Source organism: Emiliania huxleyi (genome assembly GCF_000372725.1).
Source record: "Emiliania huxleyi CCMP1516 unplaced genomic scaffold EMIHUscaffold_4685, whole genome shotgun sequence".
Taxonomy (NCBI): Eukaryota; Haptophyta; order Isochrysidales; family Noelaerhabdaceae; genus Emiliania; species Emiliania huxleyi.
The window spans coordinates 1-1315 of NW_005198478.1; the positions used below are offsets into that span (position 1 = coordinate 1).

Sequence of the window (1315 nt, forward strand, 5' to 3'; positions counted from 1 at the left end):
GGCGAACTGGTTGGCGGCCGCGAGGATGCCGCCGCTGAGCGCGTCGGAGGCTCCGACGGCCGGCGTGGCGGCATCCGGGGAGGCCTCGGCCTCGGCCTCGGCCACCTCGATCGCCTCACCCTTGCGGTTCAGCGCGTCAAACTGATCGGCGGTCTCGGCGTTGATGCCGTTGAAGCCGGTCGATGGGTCAGTAGTGCCGGCGGCAACGCCGGCGCCCGCGCCCGCGTACTGGACGCCGGTGGCGATGCCTTGGTTCATGTAGCTCTGCCACCCGGCGGTGAGCTTGCGCCGCTGCCCGCCCGCCTCCTTCGCCGGCGCCGCCGCCGCGCCGCCCTTGTGGTTCAGCGCGTCGAAGTGGTCGGCGGTCTGCGCCGAGAGGGCGCCAAAGTCGGTGGACGGGTCGGTGGTGCCGGAGGCGACGCCGGCGCCCGAGTTGGCAAACTCGATGCCGGTCTGGATGCCCTGCATCATGTAGTCCTGCCAGCTCGCGCCGTGCGGCGGCTCGGAGGCCTTCTCGTCCACGGCGGCGGCGGCTGAGGATGGCGAGGAGGCCGGGGAGCCGAGCGCCGACGTGAGCTGGTTGACTGCCGTGAGGATGCCGTCGCTGAGCTGGCCGTCGGCGATGACAGCGGGCGACCCGGCCGTCGTCTTGCCGCTGTTCAGGCTATCAAACTTGTCGGCCGTCTCTGCGTTGAGGTCTTGGAGTAAGACGTCGTCGCCGGAGGCACCGGCGTTGGCGTAGGCGGCGCCCGTCTCGATGCCTTGGTTCATGTACGCCTGCCATCCGGCGAGAGCGCGAGCGTTGGAGCGCGTGCTGGCCGCCGGGACGGGAGCGCCGTTGACGATGGAGATGAGAGAGAGCATGGCTGCGGACGGAGTGCTGGACGCGGCAGGAGACTCTCGGCTGGGATGGCAAGGAGCGCTTGAAAGGGCAAGGGAGTGGCTTCGGATACTCCGAGATTCAGCGTAGCTATGAGCGCTGTCAGAGCGGTGTTTCGACACCGATATCGTTCAAGGAGAACGCTGATTCAAAATCCGCTGTTCACACTTCACAGGTAAGTGTAAGCGGAGCAGCTGAGTTGATACGTGACCCCCCGGGACATCTGAGTTACTTTGCAGGAACGGCAACTAGGGTCTGTTATGACTGCATGCACATGTACATGTACATGTGCATGCACACGCGCATGTTGTGCATGTGCATGTGTTTGTTGTTGCTCATTCCTGGGACACCCTCGGACCGACCCCCGGGCGGCCGGGTATACCCGAGAATTCTCAGGTATACCCGAAAAATACATGTACCCGGAGCGCGCGCGTC

The 1315-nt window shown here is 65.7% G+C and overlaps 1 protein-coding gene across 1 annotated transcript; it reads right to left on the reverse strand.

The window, feature by feature from the left end:
- On the reverse strand, positions 1 to 932 carry EMIHUDRAFT_471748 (hypothetical protein; the record flags this gene model as incomplete). Its single annotated transcript, XM_005768142.1, has 1 exon — positions 1 to 932. A coding segment is annotated over exon 1 (864 nt), but the record flags the coding sequence as incomplete, so codon positions are not given.
- Between the last annotated feature and the right edge of the window lie 383 nt (positions 933 to 1315).